Source organism: Podarcis gaigeae (assembly GCF_964106915.1).
Source record: "Podarcis gaigeae genome assembly, chromosome: 11".
NCBI classification, from domain to species: domain Eukaryota; kingdom Metazoa; phylum Chordata; class Lepidosauria; order Squamata; family Lacertidae; genus Podarcis; species Podarcis gaigeae.
This window is the reverse complement of record NC_139687.1, coordinates 16452120-16474373: the sequence shown is the minus strand read 5'-3', so window position 1 is coordinate 16474373 and position 22254 is coordinate 16452120. Positions and strand designations below refer to the sequence as shown.

Below are 22254 nucleotides of genomic sequence, written 5' to 3'. Positions count from 1 at the left end.
GATGGAATAGTTAACAGAAAGGGTACGTGAAAGAAAACAACATGAGAAACTACTTAACTTTTACATAACGTGGTCCTCCTTTATTAGCTATGCATCAAAGACAGAACATGCATTTAAACGACCTAAGACACATGGGAGCACGTGGAATGATATTTTTTAAACCAGCAACTGTAGAAATAATTTTTTATTTGATTATATTACTAACGTAATTACCTGGACATAGTTGGGGCTGGTTTTTTTGGGGGGGTTAGGGGAAAACTGTATTTGATTGCTTGTATTTGATTATGTGTTATTCTTATATTCAACTAATAAAATATTCAGAAACGAAAAGATAAAGAAATTAGCCTGCCCCCCTTTTGTTTTGTTTTTAATCTTCCCCTCCCCAAAACATCCTTGCAGAAGCCCTTGTTATTCCTTAAGGCACAAACCATCAATCAAAGACTGACTTGATAATTCTGCCTTGTCTGATTTGAATATAAAATGCCGATTTATCCATGTACATAACACCCTATAAATATTGGCTTTCCGCTGTGTGGCCTCACCACCAGCTCCCTCCCTCTGGTATGCACAAAGCACTTAGGGAAGAAGGAGATTTGACGGCAGTCTCACAAAGATAAGAAAGTGGGGGAGTCTCTGCTGCTTAACATTCTCCAAAGTGCTGTGCGAATGAAATTCCTGTTGCTAACTCTCTGCGTATGTTGGAAGCAGGACTTTGTGCCAATCTAACATTCTCCAAAGTTCAGAGCAGATGGGTTAAGACCTCAAGATCCAAAATTATGCAGGATTTCAGAACGGCTATGAAAAATATGAAGAACGGATCTCAGTACAAGTAAAAAAAGAATTAAAATGTAACAATGGTAGATTTGTTCAAGCGGGTACTGTTCAGCCCTGTATGTAGCATTGCTATATTCTAATCTAAATCATGGCTACAATGTCATGCTAAGTGGGCGAGATGCAATTTTGTTAATCATCTAGATGGGCCATTTAGGGTGTGGATTGCTCTACTGAATAGGGGCTTCCAATTGTGCTGCATTGGCTTTTCACAGAGATGTTTTCCCCGCATCCATAATACATAGGCTATTAAGACTACATAATAATACAGCTACTATTGAGCTGCGTAGTTGCGTAACAAGATCTTGCCGCAGAATAAAAGCTCACAGTTTGAGAAGATTTTCCATCTGCATTGGCAACTGCTCAGTTTCCTATTTATCTTTTATAAGACTCTGCAGGTTTGAAACTTAAGGCCCCTTTAAAACATTAATTTTTTAATGGCCGTTGAATGGGGAGTAGTTCGTTGACTTCACTCCTCAAAAATCTGGAACCCCGTGTAAGAATCCATCTTGTCCAAATTTGCACAGGTTCCAATCCATGGATTCTCCAAGTGGTGGCATTGCATATAAAGTTGCCAGGTTCAGCCTTTAAGATAGGGTTACCAGACGTCCCCATTTCCCAGGGATAAGCCCCGGATTTACGAATAAGTCCTGGACAAATTCCATCCCCGGAATGTCCCTGGATTTCATTTAATGTCCCCAGGAAATGCAGTCGATCGGAGAAGCCTCCCAACTCCTACTTGTGTGTAAGCAGGAGTGGGGCAGGGATCTCTCAGCTGGGAAGGGAGGCTTCACGCTGCCTATCAGAGCTTGCGTGCAAGCAGGAGGGGGCAGGGACCTCTCAGTTACCCAATGGGAAGCCTCCCTTCCCAGCTCAGGGATCCCGCCCCCTCCTGCTTGGACGCAAGTAGGAATGAGATTGGGGCTGCTCCGATGGGAAAGGAGGCATCGCGCTGCCTGAACCTCGCCACCACCGCTGCTCTTGGCCCTCCTTCTCCACCTTCCATGCCTGACCCATGCACACCGCTTCCCCACCACAACTCAGGGGTGCCCAGGCTCATGGAGAAAGGAGATAGAAGCCTCAAAGGGGAAACGTGGAGGTTGAGGTCAAAGCGGCAGCCATACCCTCTGCCACCGCAATCGCTGCAGCATCAACGTCCCCGAACGTGTTTGATTGATTGATTGATTGATTGATTGATTTATTTATTTATTTATTATTTAAAGTGTCCCTAGATTCACTGGAAAAAATCTGGTAACCCTACTCTAAGAAGACTTCTGGGTCTTTACGAGTTGCACAGAGGGAAGGGAGAACGTCACCAAGTGTGGCTTCTCTCTCTCTGTTGCCACAGGAGCCAGAAAATCTGCCCCTGGCTGAATTGTCTCGTCTGTACATCACTTAAAGAATCTCCCACAGGATCTGGGCCTGGCAGTTTCCACTTCAGTTCTGCATGTCTTCTGCCTGTTTTGCAGTACCTGCAGAGGACCAGTGCAAATGGAAATGCTTCACATCCATAACTCTGGATATGAAACTGAGAACAGGCTGTGGGATTGCACGCTTGTTTCCTACTCTCCTTCGAAGTCTTTTCAGCTACTCAGTTAATTTAGAGACCTGATTAGCCCTAATCCGTTATTAACACCAGCAGGGATGTCAATGCCCTATCCAGCATGCATAGTGTTACTGGCCACCCCAATTGCTGCTGGGCAGTAGCAGGATTCCAGGGGTCTTGGCACTTAGCCAGGGTTTGTGTTTCTTGCAGAAAATGAGGCACAGTGGAGACTCAGGTCTTTATGAAATGTAAAATAAATGTAGTTTATTTTACACTATTTAGAACCTGAATCTTTATACACAGAGAGAGAGTTCACAACATTTACATCCCCAGAGGGGCTTGTCCTTCCCAGCAGGGCAACATTGGATCGAGAGGCATCCTAAGTGCCATCGCCATATCACTCTGTAACAGCCTGCTCCTACCAGCCAGCATTTCTGCCGCCCTTCAGTCTCTGCATGGAGTTCTTCCTGCTCCTTCTTCCCAGAAAATCCCTGCTCCCCAAACCTCTGTTGTAAAAGGACACCCTCTTTTCCTGGGGTGGTATCATGCCCCTTGTGACCCTGACAACCTGCCCCTCTCAATTCTTCTGTTTCTGTCCACTTCTCAGCTGCGGGGAAAACAGGCGCCTGCATGATCCATCGTTCTTAATGGCCCGGTACTTACATTTTTCTTGTGTTTTTCATAAGGGCATCGCTATCAGCAATCTCCTGAACAAGAGAACTGGTTCAGCCTGTATTTTTCACTGGCCTGGCATCTTCCCTTCATATTCCAAAAAGCAGCTAAATTTTACCCTAGCTGGATTAGCTCAGCTGGTGGAGCACCAGACTCTTAAATCTCTGGGTTTTGACCCCCATGTTGGGCAAAATATTCCTGCGGTCCCTTCCAACTTGACAATTCTATGGTTTTATGACCCTTTATTAAACTTAGGTACAGTGGAACCTTGGGTTACATGCGCTTCAGGTTACAGACTCCGCTAACCCAGAAATAGTGCTTCAGGTTAAGAACTTTGCTTCAGGATGAGAACAGAAATCGTGCTCTGGGGCGCAGCAACAGCAGGAGGCCCCATTAGCTAAAGTGGTGCTTCAGGTTAAGAACAGTTTCAGGTTAAGTACGGACCTCCAGAACGAATTAAGCTCTTAACTCGAGGTACCACTGTATATGGAGAATCTACCCCCCCAAAAAAATTCATAACACTGCAAATGTATGAGAACTAAAACCATAGAGCGAGCACAGGGAAACAGCCAAGTGGGGACAGGGAGGGGTAGCTGCCCTCCCTTAATCAATAAAAAATACATAGGCTAACTGAGGCTCTGTTCCCCCCCAAATCCTGGCTATGCCCATTCCCCTCCTGTCCAAAAAGGGGGGCATCAGGTTTATATCAGCAATGAGCAAGACACAAAGAGGAAGAGTCTCAACATGTCAGATGGATGGGCTTAGACTCTCCCTTCACACCTTTTGTCGTCTGTAGTTGAAGCACATACTTTGTGCAAGAATAAGCACATGCCCTGATGCCCTCCAGACATTGTGGGATACAAACCACATCAGCTCCAGCAAGCCTGCCCATTCTATAGCCCATTCCTGAGCAACGGCCTCGGGTTAATGAATGAGAAGCAGTCCAAAATTGATTGGGCCTGCAGTAATATCCAAATGAGCCAAGAATCTTCCATGCTACACAGAGTATGGATACCCGAAGAGCAATTGAAAAGGGTCTAAGAACAAATAGCCGCTTTTGCAATCTGCATGATCTTTCTGCTTTTGTCGTTCATAGGGATTTAGTCTTTGCATATTCCCAACAAGCAAAGACCAAATTAATTATGCATTTTCACAGATTGTGTATTTTCACCAGCTTTCAGTTATTTGTATAGCAGGGGTAGCAAACATAGCGTACTCCAGATGCAGCCATTGTTCCATACCCTTGGCCAGACCAACTGAGCCTGATGGGACTTGGAATCCAACAACATCTGTATAGCACCATGCCAGACCCTCTCAGTGTCCCTGTTTTCCAAGAAAAGTCCCCAGATTTACAGAAGCCGTCCCAGTTTCTGATTTGATCCTGGAATGTCCTGCTTTTCCTCAGATCATTCCTATTTTCATGGGAGAAATGTTGGAGGATATGTCCCATCTGAAGGCAGCCCTGGTATACAGAAGTTTTTTTAATGTTTAATGTTTTTATATAAGTTGGAAACCACCCAGAGTGACTAGGGCAACCCAGTCAGATGGGCGGGGTATAAATAATAAAATTATGGTCATTATTATTCTGGGATAGGATGTCCCTATTATCATCAGAGAAATGTTGGCATATGCCATGCCGACTACCCCTGCTGTATAATATACTACACAAAAGCTGCCTGCAGCCTCTGTTTGTCAGAGAGCACTGCAAGGACTGTTAATATATTACCTCCAATGCTTAGCTTCCTAAGGGAAGAGAGGTATTTGGATGGGTTTCATGTGAGTTCAATGAATCCATATACATACACAATGGAGATAAAGCAGGGTTAGCTAATCTGTTTTATTGGACCAATAGTGCAATTGTGCAGACTATTAAGTTTCAAAGTTCTTTGCAGGACCATAGTGGACAAAGCAAATATACTAAGAATTAAACTATTCTGATAGGCCCAGGGCAAAGACTCTTTTATGCATCTGTACTCTGGTTTATTGACTTGGAATCAGAAGGCACCAGGTCTGAGCCCGCGTGCAAAGTAAAAGTTGTTTCCTGTAACAAATAGGATAATTTTGCTAATGCAATGTGCTGGGGTAGGGGCATCTTGACCAGGGCTCCTAGCAGACAGACACCAAACGTTGTCTTCTGTGTCACCATCACTGTCTTCTGACTGCAAGCCTTGCAGGCTGAATGTTGGCTTCAAGAGGCCAGGTAGGTTTCAGTAGCTGCCTTCCTGAATATCCAGTCAGTTGACGCCATGGGATAGGAAGAGCTCAATTGGGTTTGTTTTGTAGATATGGAATGGCCCAGCTTCCCAGCTCTCCTATGAAGCTCAGAGGGTTTTCCAAGCGAAACTTTATAGGCACTCAGTCTGAATGTGCAAAGGGGAAAAGCACAGGGTAAACTCTCCCCCTCAATGATGCTATGCACCAGGCACACCCCTGACCAATGCAGTATCAACTTTAGAATGGAGCTGCTTCACCTGCCCATTGGGGTTGGGCAATATATCGATATATCATCCCAAACAGGTTCAAAGTCCATATCATGATATATCGTTTTCATAATTTCTGACCTGGCAATATATTGCAAATCATGATGTGTGTTAGGACTGGGTGATATATCATCCCAAACTGGTTCAAAGTCCGTATTTCATACTTTTTTACCTGGACTATATTGCAAATTAGGGTGGGTAGGTGCTATGCCACAATGTTAAAAACCAGCGCTACTGCACACAGGGTTTCCTCATTGTTGAAGGTTCCCATTCCCATGCTGGAAACTTGTCAGGGAACTGCCATCGGAGCCAGAGGGAGAGGGAGGGCTCCAGAGGGATTCCGGAGAGCGTCCCGTGAGGGAGAGAAGCAGCCCATCTTCTGGGGAAGGAAATCAGCGTAGCACCAGTGGAGAAGGGGGGCAGATGGGGGAATCGGCGAGGTGGCTCCATGACTCCTCGTCGGAGACCAGCGGGGAGAGCACGGGTCCTCCGCTGCCCACACCCTCCCTGCGCAGAAGGCTTCCGCGCAGGGAGAGTAGGCGAAGACTAGGCATCAAAGAGCTTCTTTGCTGGAAGAAGTTCAAGAAACGCCCACTGACGGATTCTGCCAGTGACTGAGACAGCCACGGGTGAGTGGCTGTCCGGACAGAAAGAGTTCACCCAGGTAACCCAGCCAGGTGTGGCGCCGATTAACGCACGAGCAACCCCTAGAACCATTACAAAACTCTATGCACCAATTAGCATCAGCAGGGAAGGGCATTCAAGAGCATCACTGAGGGTGAAGGGCTGATGGCTCCCACTTGCCGTTTCACACATTCAGCTGAATGCACGAGGAGTGCTTAAGAGTTAAGTGTATTGTTATTAGAATTTATATACCGCCCTATACCCAGAGGTCTCAGGACGTTTCACAGTACGAAATCAAAATATTAAACCGCAAAATACATAATCAAAATGAAAACAATAACACCCCCCAGTGTATAGAATTGCAACTATACAGCGAAGCAGAATAAAGCAAAGTAGAATGAAGCCGAGTTGTTTTAAGTCCTTCAACGTAAACCCAGCTGACAGCAGCAGGACTTGAGGAATCTATTATCACAGAACGAGGAGACCACGTCTTCACCAGAGATGCCTCTCAATTTACTGTCATCAAAGAACCATTTGTGAAGGAGGAGGGGGAGAATAACAATGTGACATCAGAATCCGAAAGGCCGGATGGTGAAGAATGAACATTTCCCCTGTCCATTGCAACCATAGCACAAAAAAAGTATTTTGGAGACTTATGCATGCTAAGGGAAATACCGTTATACTGTAGTTGCTCAATGTTATGTAGGGGAAATAAATTTTATTGCAAGACAGGGACTAAAGATAAATAAATAAATAAATGTAACAGGAATATGTAAGTGTATGTTCTGACACGTTAAGAGAATAAGCTACATACAAGGAGAACAAGAAAAACAAGCCACAGGAAATTGCACATTAGGATATGCGTGACTCTGCAATGGATTCAATGAAGTTACACAAGAGTTTTAAGGAACTTCAAGTGTTTAATGAGTCATTCACAAGCAACAGTATATTCACCTGCCAGCTGGATTTGGGTGCTGGTTCCTTTATTTTTATTTTTACATTAATTCAATACCATTTTAATACGGTATGTTAATACATCATGGGAACCTCTCGAGCCAGTCAGTAAGATGCCAGCTTTAGAAATAAATAAATGAAATATTGTTGAAAAGTTGGCAATCCTCTTAAACCCTATTTTTGGATGTGAGAGTGTTCCCAAATTCTTTAATCTGGAATAAAACAGACTAGGGGCTCAGCTACATTAGTAAAAAAAATCAAAAAAAAATCCAGCCCTTTGAATGTGCTATAAACATACAAAACCAGATGGCATCGGAGAGCAAAGAATGTTTCTTTGCAATTTTACATAGCATTTTTTTTCCTTTTGTCTTCTTATAAGTTCTGATTTATTTATAGTGCTTTTCCCCCTGTATGGGATGAGGAGAAATTGCTGAAAAATTCTTTTCAGCATATGTCAGTGCTTCATTAATTCAGTGAACAGTCAGTTAACTTGATGATACAATACAGTTGTACCTCGGGTTAAGAACTTAATTCGTTCTGGAGGTCGTTCTTAACCTGAAACTGTTCTTTACCTGAGGTACCACTTTAGCTGATGGGGCTTCCCGCTGCAACCGCGCTGCTGCCCCGCAATTTCTGTTCTCATCCTGAAACAAAGTTCATAACCTGAGGTACTATTTCTGGGTTAGCGGAATCTGTAACCTGAAGCGTCTGTAACCTGAAGCATCTGTAACCCGAGGTACCACTGTAATGCAAATAGAGTAGTGGGGATTCTGCTTCCTGTTTGTTGCTGCTGGCACAATCTCAAGATTAAAATGATTTGCCAGGTTTTACCCAAGATTAATACAACCACAGTGTCTAAGGCTGCAGTCCTATAGTCACCTTCCTGGGAGCACATCTCATTCAATGGACATGTTGCGGAGCATAATTTTGTCATCATTATTCACACTTTCACATGTGTACAGCCATAAATCCATTCCATTCTATGCCCACATTCATCTGCAGATTTTTAAATTGCTTTAGCTTTTAAACACCTGCTGAAAACTTCTATTCCGTCAAGCTTATCCAGGCAATAAAGAATAAATCTCTCCACAATGGTTAATCAATGTCTGTTTTTAACTTTTTAATATGGTTTTACAATATAGTTTTAAGTATTCTTGTCGTAAGGCACTTTTTATGAAATAGTGGTCTATAAATATTTTAATAAATAAAATATTAACAATAATTTGTATTTACATATGTATCAAATATGACTTTCCAAACAGGTTTTTTTATAAATATTTTATTCCAAAATAAACATTTTAAAAGTTGTTTTCATAATGTTTTGTGCGAAGAACTATTGCAGTAGAAGTAACCCGCAACTTAAGCGCATTTAACTTGTGCACATTCAGCTTTACAGGCTTGGCAAAAAAGGGAAGAAAATCAAAAAGGAAAAAAGACTTTAGCAATCCCACCTGCCATTGTACCCAATGTGTTATGACAATACCTGGTTTTGGCTTTAGGCACTATGCCCAGAACATAACCCCAGCATAAGTCGAGAGTCACCTGTATTCAGGAAAAGTCTGATGGAGAACTATTTTTCAGTTCATACATTAGCTGAGGAGGTTGGGGGCTGGGTCAGTTCAATTTGCAATATATGAATTCCTCAAGCATCCTCAAACTGGTGTTGTGGAAGCTATGCAACCTGGTGTTATTGAAGCAACTGAAGGTAATGTAATCCAGGAAACAGTAGCATGATCAGATATGACATTCATCAAGGAGTGGAGTGGGGTTGGGGATCAGAAAATGCAACCTTGTGGATTCCTTAAGAAAAGACACAAGGGCCCCATTTTGATTTCTGATAGGGCTCTTAACAGCCCCCTGGTGCACAAGCAGTTAGTGAGTCAATCTTTTTCTGGCATAGAGATATTTTAAAAAGGAGAAATTCACCTGTTTAAAAAGCGTTTGGTTCTCTAGCAGCTGTTAGAGAGGCAAAATGCATGGGCAGGGGAGAAATGGACTTATAATGAAACCAGGCTAATGACACTTAGCCTGAGAGCAACATCAATACACATGTGTCTGTTGACATTGTGTCATTCAAGCCAAGTTGGATGTGAGCACTGTCTACCAGTTTAGCTAAGTTCAAGGTGCTGGTGGTATACAAAGCCCTATACAGCTTTGGACAAGGTTATCTAAAAGATCATCTTACGCCTTATATATCCAAGGGGTTACTCTACTCCGCAGGAGACGGTCTCCTGAAGATAGCATCTTATCAAAAGGTCTACTCTGTAGAATGGAGAAACTGAGCTTACATTTTGGAACATCTTCCCATGACATACCTTCTTTTTAAATGCCTGTTTGTGGGTTTCGGTAAAGGGTTTTTGTTTTGTTTTTTGATAAAGGTTTTTTAAATCAACAGTTACAGATAGGTAGCCGTGTTGGTCTGTCATAGTCAAAACAAAAAAAATTCCTTCCAGTAGCACCTTAAAGACCAACTAAGTCAGTTCTTGGTATGAGCTTTCGTGTGTATCTGAAGAAGTGTGCATGCACACGAAAGCTCATACCAAGAACTGACTTAGTTGGTCTTTAAGGTGCTACTGGAAGGAATTTTTTTGTTTTAAATCAACAGTTAACAACAAATGAATATCCAAAGATGAAAAACTGTAAAATAGGCATGAGTTGCATGTGAGTTAAAATAACAAACTCCAAGTGAAGACTATTGGTGTTATCAGATCATCAAGTATAGCTTCAGATTTGCCATGAGGGTTATATGTCACAAAAGAATGCCCAATTGTATAAAAAGTGTTTTATTGAAATCTCAAATAATGTGTGATTTTCTATGATATGGCTATATTCCAGACTGAGTGTTATCAAGCATCCAGTCCAGTGCAAGATTTTGGGCTGTTTTCCACTGAGTCACAATTACTATTTGTGCTGCCAATGTCATATATATTCTTTTGACACTGTATCTGCATTGGCATCATCCGAAATATTCAGTAACATTAATTTTGGACAACAAGCAAGTTTCTTTAGTAATACTTTCCAACTTTGTCCAAATTAAAATTCCAAAAATCCCTATTTTCTTCTGAGAAATGTTGGAGGGTTTGGAGTTATCCCACCTCCATGCCATCGAAAGCCAGCCCTGTACGGGGAGGTTTTATTGTGTTATTAATTATTCTGTTGGAAGCTGCCCAGAGCGGCTGGAACAACTGGAGGGTATGTCCCCATGCTTATACAGTGGTACCTCTGGTTAAGTACTTAATTCGTTCTGGAGGTCCGTTCTTAACCCGAAACTTTTCTTAACCTGAAGCACCACTTTAGCTAATGGGGCCTCCTGCTGCTGCTGCACCACCGGAGCACGATTTCTGTTCTCAACCTGAAGCAAAGTTCTTAACCTAAAGCACTATTTCTGGGTTAGCGGACTCTGTAACCTGAAGCGTATGTAACCTGAAGCATATGTAACCCAAGGTACCACTGTATTGTGGAAGTGATTCGAGGTGTTTCACCGGAAGCAATCCACAAATGGAACTAGGCTTGCCACATGTCAGGTAATTCCTGGTTTTTGTGTGTAAACACATCAGGGGGGGGAACCCCCCACAGTTGAAAATCACCAATTTGGCGGGAAGTTTGGGTTTGTACCCAATTTTGGTAGTGCTTTCCTTTAAAAAAAAAAAAAAGCTCATCAACTTTGTTGGCACCCTTCAAAAAGGAAACTTTGCAGGTGTCTGGAACTTTACTTCTGGAAATACGGCAACCCTAAACCGAACGAAATAAGCAGCTAGGGTTGCTGTATTTCTAAAAGTAAAAACCAGGACACCCCAAAAGTTGTTGAGGGGTTTTTTTCCTTTTGGGGAAGACCCCCCAACATGGTTGAGTTGTTTTTTTCCTGGAAACCCCCAAAACGGCTGTGCTTTAGTTTCTTTCAAGGAAACCCCAAAAGCTTTCGAGATTTATTTATTTTTAGACCCACCCCTAAAAAGTTGTTGAGCATTTTTCTTTTCTCTCCCCCTCAAAAGCGCCATCCCCCTCCTCCAAAAAAAAAAAAAAAAAAAGGCGGGAAAATCCGAACGAAGGCCCTTCTCTTCACGAGGCCTTTGCCCAACCGACGGGGACAGCTCGCACCCCACCCCCACCCCCAAAAAAACCGCCGCTTTCTGGAATGTTCTCGCGCGGAGAATACCCGACATGCCCCGCGCTGCCGCGCTCTTCCCGGGCACGTTTTGGGCCACCGGCTCCCTCTCAGAGGAGCTCGTCGGGCCGGTTTCCTTTCTTCTTCTTCCTCCTCCTCCTCTTTCCCTCCAGCCTCGCCGGGACTCGCTCTGCGGGTTGAGAATGGGACGGGCCTTCGGCGGGGCTTTCCCTCCCTTTCTCCTCCTCGGTCGCGAACGGAGACCGGTCGAAACTCGCTCAGGTTAGCGAGGCTGAGGCGCGCGCGGGGCGGTGGGGGGGCGGGGCTGCGAAACTTCTCTCCTCCTCCTCCTCCTCTCTCTTTCTCTCCTTCTTTTCTTCCTCGGAGGATGCGGAGCGTCGTGAGGTGACAGGAAGCAGGGAGGAGGAGGGGAAGGGGGCGAAAGTTTCTAGCCCCCGCCAGGAGTGGGTTGGCCGTGAGGGGAAAAGGGGGAAACGGGAGTTTCGGCTTCCCCTTTCCGAATGGTGCTCCTCCTCATGACTGACCTCCAGCACGACGGGGCGGCCGCCGCTAAAAAGGAAAAAGCTGCCTTGACCCAGTAAGTAGCCTTTCCTCACCACCACGTAGCTGCAGCCACCTGTTCCCCTCGCCAGGCTGGCCATCTTTTCCCAGAGGACGCTTCGGACGGCCGCTCAAAATAAGTCTCTCCAAAGTTGGACCGGGGGGGGGGGGGGGAAGGCGGAGGACGGGAGGACACATGGCCACCCTGTCACAAGGGGATGTGCGCTTTCTTTTTGGGAGGGTGGGGAGAGAGGAACCTTTGGGGGGGGGTCTTTATGGGAAAGTTATTTTTTTTAAAAAAAAAAAACATATTTCAAATACTTTGCCATTAGCAATAGCTTTGATGAATCATGGTTGACCATTAAACACACACACACACACACCCCTGCATGGTGGTGTATGTTAGGTAGCTCTCTCTTTTTTTGTGATTTTGCAACAACTGCGCAAAACATAACTAAAAAGAGCTCAACAACTGTGCCCCCCACCCCCAAAAAAGGAAAAAGTTCAATGACTGAGCAAAACTAAGAAAGCTCCACCCCCCCCAAACAAGAGAAAGCTCAACAATTTGCCAACTTTTCTGTCCGGATTTCCCCTGTTTGAAATATGGCAACCCTGTCTATGATTATCCTTTAATGCTGTGTATTTTAACACTCCTTCTATGTGTGTATGTACACACACACATGCGCGCACACATACATCCTGAGTTATTAGCCTTAATGTCTCTCTACTGTTGCTGATATTTCAAATGCTGCTCACATTTTTGTGCAATTCTAATGGCTCTTCAGATGTTCTGCAAAAGCATTCCAATCCTCAGACAAGTTTTCTGCGGACTACTCTGCCACTTGTCTGACTTGACGTTTGTGTTCTTTGTACAGAAGTGACTTCTCAGAACTAAGCCACAGCGCTCTCATGCTGGTTTTGCCAGTGTTTGTGGGAATTGGTTGTCGTGGCAATTTTTGTTCATGTTTATATTTAACTTGTTTGGGGGCCACAGCCCTGTCTGGCTATTTGTGTAGTTCAAAAGGTTGCCCAAATTGGTTAGTACAGAGTGGTTTTGATTTGTCACAGCAATGAAATGGGATGTGGGGCTCTCCCCCAAAGAGGCTGCAACAAGATGGTTTAGGTGGTTTGATGAGTGTAACAGTGGTGCTCCAAGCTTGTAGTGGGATGGCGTGTAAAAGTCCATTATGCTAAGTTTGGTTCAGTCTGTTGCCACATGTTATGTACATAAATCAGTAACTTTTCACTGGATAGTTCTTCATTGCAAATCGGCTCCATCATAAGCACTGTACATATTTACCAGGTGATAAGCATTCAGACTGTGGCTTGATTTATGATCCATCTCACACGTTTGCCAGTCGCCACTTAACACTTAGTAATAAATAGACACAAACGTGCTGTTCCTTGGTCTGTTTCTTACATAGAGAACTGAGGCTTGGGTGGCATCGTAGGGATTTGTTTTATATTCGGACATATAGGTGAACACAGCGTAAGAAAGCTAAACTATACAAAGCTCTGGGTAGTTAGGTAGTATGGCAGCTTGAATTGATGCAACAGGATGCTTCGTTTATTTGGACACTGATTTAAAACTGTGACAACAAAGGAAATACGTGTGTAGACATGTCCTAGATAGTTGACGTTCATGTCAGTGGCTAATTCAGCTATAATTAAGTTATGAATTAAATCTTGCATTCTCTGTAGGATTTCTAGCCAGTTGTAAGATGTAATTTTCTAAATCATCAACAGAGCTTAATTTGAGATATGGCACTGGCTGGGATTCAGGATTGTCTGGATTCTGCCTTGGTTGCTACTCCTCTACTTGGCATGTTCAGTAAAGGCATTTGATAAATTCACCGTTTCCTGGCTAAGTTCTGCCATTAAAAACAGCTTAACAGTTTCTACATTTAATTTTGTTTAAAAAGAGAGACACAGTTTCCATACTGTATGTGTGCTCTTGTTTTAGATAGCCCCAAACACATTGTCTGGCAGCAGAGGCTTGTATCTAGAAGAGGCAAATAAAATAGACTTGCACACTTCCATTCCATTTGCCAGGCAACCCAAGGAAAAGTCTCTTTGGTACAACTCATGGTTGACACCTTAGTCTGCAAGGCTTAGGTCAAATGCTTGTCTGGCAACCTTCAGGATAGGATTTGAGGGACTGGTAGAAACCTGCCTTGAGAGAGCCTTTGAGTATTGCTTGTAATGTTGTGGTGGGCATCCTGCAAGAGTGCTGAAGAGTAATTCAGGGGGAGAGACTAGCTACTGATGCAGGGACAATGGGGCAAAATACCCCCACTGCATCCAGTGCTGTTTGCAGCAGGATCTTGGATTGTGTTTTCCGAAGAACTACCATGTGTTATTTCTTTTAATGGAGGTAGTTCAAATTAATAGGTCAGTTTTTGTATCCTGTACACACACACACACACACACACACACACACATTGAAAAGAAGTGAAGTTATAGGGAACCAGGCAGAGGGCCTTCTCGGCAATGGCATCCACCTTGTGTAATGCCCTCCCATCAGATGTCAAAGAGATAAAGAACTACACAACTTTTAGAAGACATCTGAAGGCAGACCTGTAATGTTTAATGTTTTATTATGTTGTTATAGTTTGCTAGAAGCTGCCCAGAGTGGCCGGGGAAACAAAGCCAGATGGGTGGGGTATTCCATTATTATTATTATTATTATTATTATTATTATTATTATTATTTGCACCGGGGTCCGTTGATGGGCTTAGTACTGTAGTGCCAGTGTATTAAGATTCTAATACTCACAGCACAAATATATCTCATCAAGCACTAGATGGGAGCCACTGAGCTCTCTAGCTCCCCTGTAATCCAAGTCCTGAACATTAGTGGATCTTGATAGGTAGCCAGAATAAGTGAAGCAGTGTAGATCTGGAGACCAGATTGCCCCTCTTACAAAGGGAGACGTGGTAGAAAGATCCTTGCAGGGCGGGGAGATATAGGGTCCTTGGATGTAGATGGGGCCAAATGGTGCATCCCTATACCTTTCTAGACATCAAGTGGGGCATCAGCACTTCCAGGTTTTCTAAGAAGATAACTTCAAAATGGAGTTTGGTAGAGGATCACATCTGTCAATTTCTGTCCCCTGTTTACTCTGTTATTCAAGCATGCACTAGATTAGTGGTGATGGTGAAAGAGCCAGAAGGTTCATAGCTTACTGCTCTGCCTTTTATCTTCTTTTATCTAGCTCTTGTCATTTCCTCCTCCATCTGGATAAAACCTGTCATGTAGAAGACTTCCACTTGTCTGAAAAAAGCTCTTAAAGAGTATGAATGCCTAACATATTTGTCAAAGGAAACTTAACCGTGTAAAAAAACCTGTCACTTGAAGGTCAGTTTCTCTCTGCGAATGTGAAGAACTTCAAAGCTTCTTGTAAATTTAGTGGCTTGCCCTGCTGCTGCTGCTGCTGCTGCTGCTGCTGCTGCTGCTGCTGCTGCTGCTGTTGTTGTAACGTATGGTCAGTCATGTTAGGCTTCCACCTCTGTGTCCAGTCCAGATGAGGTTACAGCCTCAGGTGGAGAGAGGTAGGCGTTTAAACTCTAAATACAGCAAATCATGCCTCACACTAGAGATCAGTTTAATTCCAGGTGTCATCTAAAGTGGCAGGTGTTTACTTGCAGGCTGTGTTCCTCCTATATTTTTCCTGGCAGGTTGTGCGGAGAACTACATACACAACTAAGCTTTTATGTCGCCTTGGAGCAAATAATAATAATAAAAATATTAAACATGCTGCTCTCAATTTGTAGTTTGATCAGCGCTTGGCACATTCTGTAGTGATGGCCCACTTAGGCTGCAATCCTAGGCACAGTTAGCTGAGAGTAGCAATGGAAGGATCTGTCAATTTCAGTTTATCGTTTTTCGAACCTTAAATTCAGTTCTGTACATTTCTGCAGCAATTTGCGAACTTTCTTTTTTAAACTCCTCATGCAAATTCTTCAGGTTTTTAGTGTGAATTTATCCTAAATAAACACATTTTTTGTATGCAGTTTTGACTAATGTACACATTTTTGCCACCAATTTCTCCAAATATATGTTATTTTAACTAATATATTCATTTCTGTGCACAATTTCTCCTAATATTGCATGGGGGGAATGGAGAACTGGATTGCAAAATTTAGATAAGTGCAAATTTTGAAAGATGGCTATGTTTTAGTTCTTGTATTGCTTTGTAAAGTGGGAATTTGATAAATTCAGCTTTAAACGTGAACTGATTTGGATTTCTCCCTGATCCCTAACTTTGAGGAAATCATACTGAATTCAGTGAGGCTTAACTTCTAAGTAGGTGTACACAGGATTGCACTGTCAGACAACATGTACATGAGTAGCCAACTTGATGCCACCCACATGCTATTGGACTCCAGCTCTCATCAGCCCCAGAAAACATGGTGAATGATCAGGGGTGGCAATCCAGCAGCAAATGGAGGGCACCACATTGACTACACCTGCTCTAAGGAACTGAAAAATACTTGATAAAAATTGAAAGTAAATTTTCCAAACCGAACAGAGGGCAAAATTAGCAGGCAAATTATATCTAATGTGAAAGATCCAGTGTAAGTAGCTTCATTGTCTCTTAACACCTTTTAACTCGTCATACTTGCAGTCAGGAATCATTGTGCCCTAGATGTGAAAGTAACTGGATGCATCCCCATAATCAGAGGTTTGTGCTCAGGCTGTTTACTTATTTTTATTGTGCAAATTTCTAGGCTAATCTAGATCAGAGTTAGGGAACCTGTGGCACACCAGACATAGTTGAATCACAACTCCCATCATCCCTGGCCATTAAACATGCTGTCTGTGATTGATGCAAACTGTGGTCCTGCAATATTTTAAGGATCACGAGGTTATGGGCAGAACAACAGAATGTTTGGGTGCGCTTTTTTAATAACAAGAATACAAAGCTGAAAATGAACTACAGCTAAAATGTTATGTTCATTTTTCCCCTGCCCACCTCCCTAATATTCTTAAGAGGATCTCTTCTCCGGTCTTTGGAAAGTAGCTGGAAGTGGGGAAGCAGAAAAGGGTCCTCCTTTCTTTCCACTCTGCAGTTTTAATCTGAAATTTTAGGCACAGTACTGCGCCCAAAGCTCAAAAACTGCTCGCACTAGTGAAATTCCCTGTTGCAAAATGCGCCTAGAACAATAGGAGTTTTGAATATTGATCTAAATTTAGGGGCACCACTTACAGGGCACATGAAAAGGCCACAGACAGTCCTGTGCTGAATATTTGTCACTATAGAAGACACTCTTACTGAAATAAGTTAATAATATATTTGGTATTTGAGCTAGTCCTCTTTCCAATATAGAAACTAAACCACTACCACCCAAAAAGACCAGGACAGAAACATCACAATTAATTTGGCATATAAATCAAACAAAACTCCCCATGTTCATGTTATTATGTATCAGGTGCTATTAATATACATGGAAATTTAACAAGTAACATACGAAGTCACTGTGTCAAGGACTTTAAAAGTTGATAGTGAAAAAGACAGAAGTTGGGGAAGGGAAACAACAACAGGGAGAGGAAGACATGAGAGTAGCTAGGATACATATTTGCATCTCAAATATTTCCACAAACCTAGTAGCGTGTAGATTGGTTTATGCACAAATGATCTTAAGAGTGCTTGCCAACCTCTTCCCTCCGCCCCGTGTGTCCAGCAACATTTGAAGCAGGAAAATTCTGCTGTTTATGCAGTCTGCTACCCTACTAACAGTGTTTTGAATCAGGCTCTGTTCTTGTCATATGAGCAAAAGTAAACAACTGTGAAAAAACAACCCCACCACAGATACAGAAATTCCATTTATAAAGTCAAACAACAGCAAGTGGAAACTCAGCTCATGGGGTTAATGGTTCCACACATAAGGGTCCTTGTTAGAATTTCTTTAAAGCATTCACTCTAATTTTGTTAAATCACTTGACTGCACTGCTATATCAATGTTTACTGTAAATATTCCATAAATATCTATAGTGATACGTTGACTATATTAAATAATTGCTATGTTAAAAATAATCATGTCATATGAGCATTGTATTTTTTTTTGGAGCTCCAACATCTGCCTGCATGATTGGATCTGATGCCTGTGCTCATTTTGGTCTGCCATTCTTGCTAGAACAGTCAGCAGGTACGGGGAACCTGGGATCTTCCCAGTGGTTCTGGACTCCGACTTCCATCAGCCCTAGTCAGCATGGACAATAACAAGGAATTGTGAGAACATCTGGAGGGCCACAGATTACACATCCCTGGAGTAGGACACCTTAGCATTCAGGTCACAGGAGCTGGCGTGAGAGCACTGCAGTGAATATCAGAGCTTTATTCTGCTGCATTTCCTGCAGATCATGGGAACACATTAGTCAGCTGAGCAGATGGGATTCCATTGACCCATTACTCACAGGCACATTTCTCAGCTTTTGCTAATTATATGTTAAGAGGCTCACTTCATTGTTTTGAGACAGAAAAGTTGTTTTAGTGTCTGTCTGGTGTGGTGGTTTTACACAGAAACCAGTACAGTGGTACCTCAGTTTACGAACTTAATCCATTCCAGAAGCCTGTTCTTAAACTGAAACTGTTCTTAAACCAAGGCGCGCTTTCCCTAAAGAGGCCTCCCGCCACTGGTCCCTTCTGTTCGGATTCCGTTCTTAGACCGAGGTAAGGTTCGCAAACCAGGACACTACTTCCAGTTTTGCGGAGTTCATAAACCGAATCATTCATAAACAGGACTGTTCTTAAACCAAGGTACCACTGTATCTTGTTTGTTGCAGTTATATCCCACACTTTTCTCCAAGGAGGTCAAGGTGGCATACAGAGTTCGCCCCTCCTTATTTAATTCCCACAGCAACCCTGTGAGGTAGGTTAGGCTGAGTTGGTGACTAGCCCAAGGTCACCCAAGTGAGCCTTACATCCAAGTGAGTATTTGAACCCTGATCTCCAAGTCCTAGACAGACTCTATAACTGCTATGCCACAGTGGCTCTGACATTTTTTGGTGAGTCTGATTTCAAAAAATTTGTTGAGGTGTTGTTTTTGTTTGTATTTGCATATATCACTCAAGAAAATTGCCTACTGCCTTGATCCATTCAGTCTGGAGAATCCCAACAAACATGAACTATTACGCTGCAATCCTAAACATAATGGAACTTACTTCTGAATAAACACACACAGGGTTGCACTGTTAGTTTGATTTGTGTTCTTTTAAATGAGTTGTTTATTTATATCTGATTTTGGATGCATGTATAGCCCTAGTCATGCATTTACTTACATGTAGGACTTTTGTGGGACGCAGGTGGCGCTGTGGGTTAAAGCCTCAGCGCCTAGGACTTGCCGATCGAAAGGTCGGCGGTTCGAATCCCTGCGGCGGGGTGCGCTCCCGCTGCTCGGTCCCAGCGCCTGCCAACCTAGCAGTTCGAAAGCACCTCCGGGTGCAAGTAGATAAATAGGGACCGCTTACCAGCGGGAAGGTAAACGGCGTTTCCGTGTGCGGCTCTGGCTCACCAGATGCAGCTTTGTCACGCTGGCCACGTGACCCGGAAGTGTCTCCGGACAGCGCTGGCCCCTGGCCTCTTGAGTGAGATGGGCGCACAACCCCAGAGTCTGTCAAGACTGGCCCGTACGGGCAGGGGTACCTTTACCTTTACCTTTAGGACTTTTGTGTGCAGCAGGTGGTGTGGAGTTGTGATTATAGCCTTGCACATGCATTGTAACGCTGTTGCTTCTCCCCAATTTTGCATGCCGAGTGCAAAGGTCTGAACGGAATCTTTCATGAAAGCAACTGTTTGCCTAGAGGGCATCCATGGAAGCAGCTGGGTATGTCACTCACTTGGAGTCCCTATTCACAAGCAGATGTTTGTGCAAAGGTTTTCAGATCTCCATGCTCAACATGCAGAAGTTGCAAGTGGGGCCAGGAGTACACATGAGTAAATGCATGAATAGTGCCTTCCCGGGTCAAGAATTAAGAGGTACTCCTGCTGCTTAATTACTATGTGTCTATAATGTAGTTAATGTGCTGTGCATCTAATGAGCAGCTGCCCACTTAATTCCTGAAACCACCTCCACAAAACCAATCTCTTAAATTGTTATGTGTTTCCTTCAGGTTGTTTCATCTTCTCCTTTCCTACAGAGAGAGGGCATGCTAAATTGTTGTGCATGTTTCAAAGGATCAGCTTGTATAATGGATACTGAATTTGGCTCTGACATTGTCACACAAATAAAAGGGTCACTTCCTGTATTCCATCTTGCAAACAAACGAATTCTTGTTCATCTACAGTACCGGATGAGTTACAGCGGAGAAACAACAATAAATTTCAGTAGAAATTTGAACATGTATACTACAGAGACCAATGTAAGAGTCCAGCAGCATAAACAAAAATATCACAGTTGGGGTTCCCATCCCCATGTTGAAAGCCCTATATGCAAGTAAGACAGCTCCCTGAAGACTAACACTGATCACGTATTGTTTGGGGAATGAGCCCAGCTGATACAGCAGCATCAAAGGGGTGGGACTCCCCGCATAAATTCCCACTGGCCCCTTTGCACTTTTCAGTCTGAATGCCTGAAAAGGGATATAGTGGGACCTATTGTGAGCCATGGTATAATACCAGAAATGTGGAAAATATAATTTAAGAATCACAAGAGAAACTTTTCTTTCAAGATTTGTAATATTGAATGGGATTGGATCAGTATTAGAAATTAGCCAGGTGTGAGGCTCATTTTATGCCTGGCACAGGTCCAGTTGCGACTGTGTAGAGATTTCTGAGTGCCAGGTTGGAGACTGGGGAAAGCAAAATGTCACTTAGAGAAGGATCTGAAATATTTTCCTTGAGGCATGAATTTGTTTTATTCTGGATTGTTTTGTTTGATGTTTTAATGTGTTGTAAACGGCTTTGAGATTCGTTCTTTAAAATATAAAGTCATACAAATGATAACGACAACAACAACCAATAATTTCCATCGGTGGGCGGGAACAGGCGCATAGACATTCCGTTGCGGTGACCGTAACCTAGGTTTAAGGTGCCATTTAGTGTTTAGCTTACCGGTATATATCTGAGTTTCTAACACTGGATTGAATCATGGTGCTTGTGTTGTAAATCTGTACTAGGAACCCCAAATGATACACTGACAGTGGCATGGATTTTACATTGGATCTTCCCTAAGAAAAAGGAGGGAAAGCAACAGGTTTGAGGAGGGCCTCAATGAATGAATGGACGCCTCACTCTGAGGATGGGGTCCTTCCTCAGAGTGAGGCATTATTGGTGAAGTGGCCATGGAGACCACATCTGCCACCACTAGTTTCCCATGACAGTGTCAAATGCATCTTGAAATTTAAATTTGAACCAAGAATTGCCACCCTCACAATGTAGAAGTGGATCCAGGAATCTTCACAGCCACTATCCCCACAATGCTTTGCTCTGAGAAAGGAAGCTTTCCTCAGAGTGAGGCATAGTGGTTCAAGAGCGCCCTGTTAGAGTGCTGGTGAGGCACTTCCTTGTGGGTGACAGTGGCTATAGTAGCCAGTGGGGAGGCAGCCAGCTATGGTGATGGTGGCAGTGACAGGCAGCCCCATCTGTGTTGGATGGGAATGCAGCCTGCCAGTCTTCTCATTTGCTACGTGAACCATGAGTCCACTTCCTTATAGTTTGGATAACTATTTTTAAAAATCCATAAATTTTGGATTGTGGGCAAATTTCACTGAAATCTTAACTTTGAAGAAAGCTTTGTACTGTAGTTTGTTGCCTCCTGTAAATGTATATTGATGTCCTTTTTTGAATAGTCCTCCTTTTATTCACACATCAGATTATTCGTATGCTTTTCAGGTGTCTTAATATAAAAGAGATTTTATACTTCCTGATGCTTTTCTAAAATTAAAGAGTTAGTGAGTTGTTAATTTCATATCCTTGATTTAAAAAAAAACTGGTAAATTTTGGTGAACGCATCTTCATTGTAGGCATGTTTCCACCAACTAGTATATCTGCAACATACATATTGTATTAGGATATGAAAGGCTAGTCTTTCATTATAGATTGGCCGTCAACAGTGGCATGTAAGTCTTTGGAAATAGTTGACAGTTATATCCTGGAGCAAGATTTACCCATGATGAATCAATTTCCTCTTTTTACAAAATACTTCATTATTTGGTATGAGTTATAAATTTCACTTCCTGTTTAGATAATTTTGTGGGTTGGTTTTTTTGTTTTTTTTAATTGCTCACATAGATTGCTGTTTCAAAAGCTTTTGTAATCCTAGCATTAATGTTACTCTATAAGTGAAAAAATGTCTTCCCATTCTTGGATGAGCCAATTATTCAGTCATCATTTTAAATTATGATAGTTATCTGTGAGTTAATATGTGCAGCTTCACACATACAGCTGCTGGACAAATAGGTGCCTATCCTACAAGGTATTTAATGAAGGTTAAGAGCAAGTTACCTCATATGCAGAGCAATAAGATTAATTTATACAGGGG

At 42.9% G+C, this 22254-nt stretch overlaps 1 protein-coding gene and 1 long non-coding RNA gene across 5 annotated transcripts in view; both read left to right on the top strand.

Moving 5' to 3' along the window:
- LOC310827034 overlaps positions 1-22254 on the top strand; it is a 163460-nt gene that overhangs the window by 115804 nt on the left and 25402 nt on the right. The window lies entirely within an intron of this gene.
- The window catches only part of GRAMD2B (GRAM domain containing 2B), a 57546-nt gene that overhangs the window by 12888 nt on the left and 22404 nt on the right, over positions 1-22254 (top strand). Inside the window, exons 1-2 of one of the 4 annotated variants that reach the window (XM_083702412.1) lie at positions 11367-11494; positions 16401-16457. The exons of 2 other annotated variants lie outside the window; for them this stretch is intronic. In XM_083702412.1, coding sequence (XP_083558538.1) covers positions 16438-16457 — 20 coding nt within the window. In that variant the 5' untranslated portion in view covers positions 11367-11494; positions 16401-16437. Of the gene's footprint in view, positions 1-11289; positions 11811-16400; positions 16458-22254 lie in introns of those variants that run through there. One more of the 4 variants, XM_083702411.1, reaches the window with a different exon arrangement.